Source organism: Acanthisitta chloris, unplaced genomic scaffold (genome assembly GCF_000695815.1).
Source record: "Acanthisitta chloris isolate BGI_N310 unplaced genomic scaffold, ASM69581v1 scaffold17455, whole genome shotgun sequence".
Taxonomy (NCBI): Eukaryota; Metazoa; Chordata; class Aves; order Passeriformes; family Acanthisittidae; genus Acanthisitta; species Acanthisitta chloris.
In genome coordinates this window covers 104,646-106,578 of record NW_008673407.1, presented here as the reverse complement: position 1 = coordinate 106,578, position 1,933 = coordinate 104,646, and the positions used below count along the sequence as shown (strand labels likewise).

Genomic DNA, 1,933 nt, shown 5'->3' with positions numbered 1-1,933 from the left:
AATGTCAGCTTTTTTTTATTGTTAGATAGTAAAATTGGATGTATTTTCCCAGATAAACTACAAACAGCTTAGCTGGTAAAGTTCTGTGTAAAGCTGATTTAGTGACTGGATGTTTGTCTAAGTTCTGATCTTCTGTTGGTACACAATTAATTTTAAATCTGCCAGGCAATACCTATTCCTGCTTGATCTGCTTAGTAATTCACCATCTGTATATTACTTTCATTAAATACAACTTTTCTATAAGAAAAAAAAACCAACAACCCCCCTAACAATTCACGTATGCATAGTGGCTTTGAAATTTCATTATTGTGCTCAGGTTTTAATTGTGCAATGCAAATTAAAAATAAGAAAGAAAAAAAAGCCTTGCGATGCAGTCATATCAATAACAGATTTAGCAAAAAGCAAACTCCCCCATCTAAGAAGTTTTAATTTAGAATTATATTAAAATGATAACACTGCCAAGGAGGTTAAATAATTAATTTCTTCTCATTTTAATTGTAGACTATTATTTAATAAACAAAGTAATTTACCAGGTAATTTATTCTACTTCTTCATAGGCAGCTCATTTAAAGTCTAAAAATAAATTGCTAATTAAAACAGGATTCACTGTTTTAGAAAGCAACTAATTTTCCTCTAAAATCTAACAAGGACTATACAGCAGCATCCACAGAGAATCTTTGAAGGGCAAGGAAACTACCAACAATAATGAAATATTCTGATAACTGAGAAGACTTTCATCTGAACAATTAATGAAACACACAAATTTTTCACAAAACCCAACATTAGATCATTATAAAGAAACTTAGCTGAACACTTTGTTTCCCAGAGCTAACCAACTAGATCAAAGACATGTATGGTCCTTGAGAAACCACAGAGCACAGAAGATATTTGCACACCCCTCTATGCACATCTAGGCTGGTCAAGAGAAATATATTTCATATAATGTAGCAATTCCAGGTGTAGCCATACAACACTGAGACCTTGGAGTTCTGACCTTGAAGGCAGAAACCCAGATGGAATTTATTCCAGGCAGAGACTATTTACGTCTCCAAACCTGCTCACAGGAATCCCACCTGACCGAGAACATCAGTGTCAACTCAAAGTCAAGCTACAAAGTCCTCAACTCCAGAACTCGCAGAGATGAATGCCGTAAAATTTGTATGATTGTTGTGAACTACAACTACCACATGTTTCTAGGCCAATTCTCTAATTTTCCCCCAAATTCTGACTTCTTACCAGGCTGACATGCTGTTGGGCAGCGAGTCCACTCACTGAAAGGTGTAACAACACAGTCTTTCTTGCAGGGGAGGAGACACGGCCGCACGACCTCCGGTCGGATGGACTCTGGACATCTATTGATCCAAACACAAAGATGGAATATAATACAAAATTACAACTATGGAGAAAGATTTTTATTCCTAAGATTCTCACAGGGCTGTGAGCATAGGGTCATACCAAAGACACCACTTGTGATCAGAGCAAGACTCATTTTTTTCCTCCTTCGCACTCATGGAACCCAACGGAATTTAGGACATTTCAAGGACAACAATAACCATTGTGGAGCTCAGCTTGATGACTGCAGGCTAAATGTAGCTCTGTCTATGACACCAAAAATACAAAGCTCACTGGAACAAAATAGATGCATTTATTACCAAAGAAAGTGAGCAGTTATGTTTATACAGTCCTGTTTTAGCACCATGTGCAACAGCCTTCCAACCACTTGCAACTGTCTATAAGGACTGATGTGATGTTTCTCCATTTTCAATCCCTAGGAAACACAAAAGTAGCTTAAAGTGATTTTTTGATTGAGGACTTGATCGCTACTTTAGAAGTTGTACAACACAGTATAGTAAGAAGAGCTCTGTGATTTACTTCCTTCACTTTTAACTCCTAAATGAAAAACATGTCATACATATTCCAATCAAAGTGTCAG

The 1,933-nt window shown here is 36.6% G+C and overlaps 1 protein-coding gene across 1 annotated transcript in view; it reads right to left on the bottom strand.

Annotated features, from left to right (window-relative positions):
* The window catches only part of LOC103802483 (thrombospondin type-1 domain-containing protein 7B-like), a gene marked incomplete at both ends in the record, with an annotated part of 77,789 nt that overhangs the window by 5,482 nt on the left and 70,374 nt on the right, over positions 1 to 1,933 (bottom strand). Inside the window, one exon of the mRNA XM_009074963.1 lies at positions 1,237 to 1,352. Coding sequence (XP_009073211.1) covers positions 1,237 to 1,352 — 116 coding nt within the window. The remainder of the gene's footprint in view (positions 1 to 1,236; positions 1,353 to 1,933) is intronic.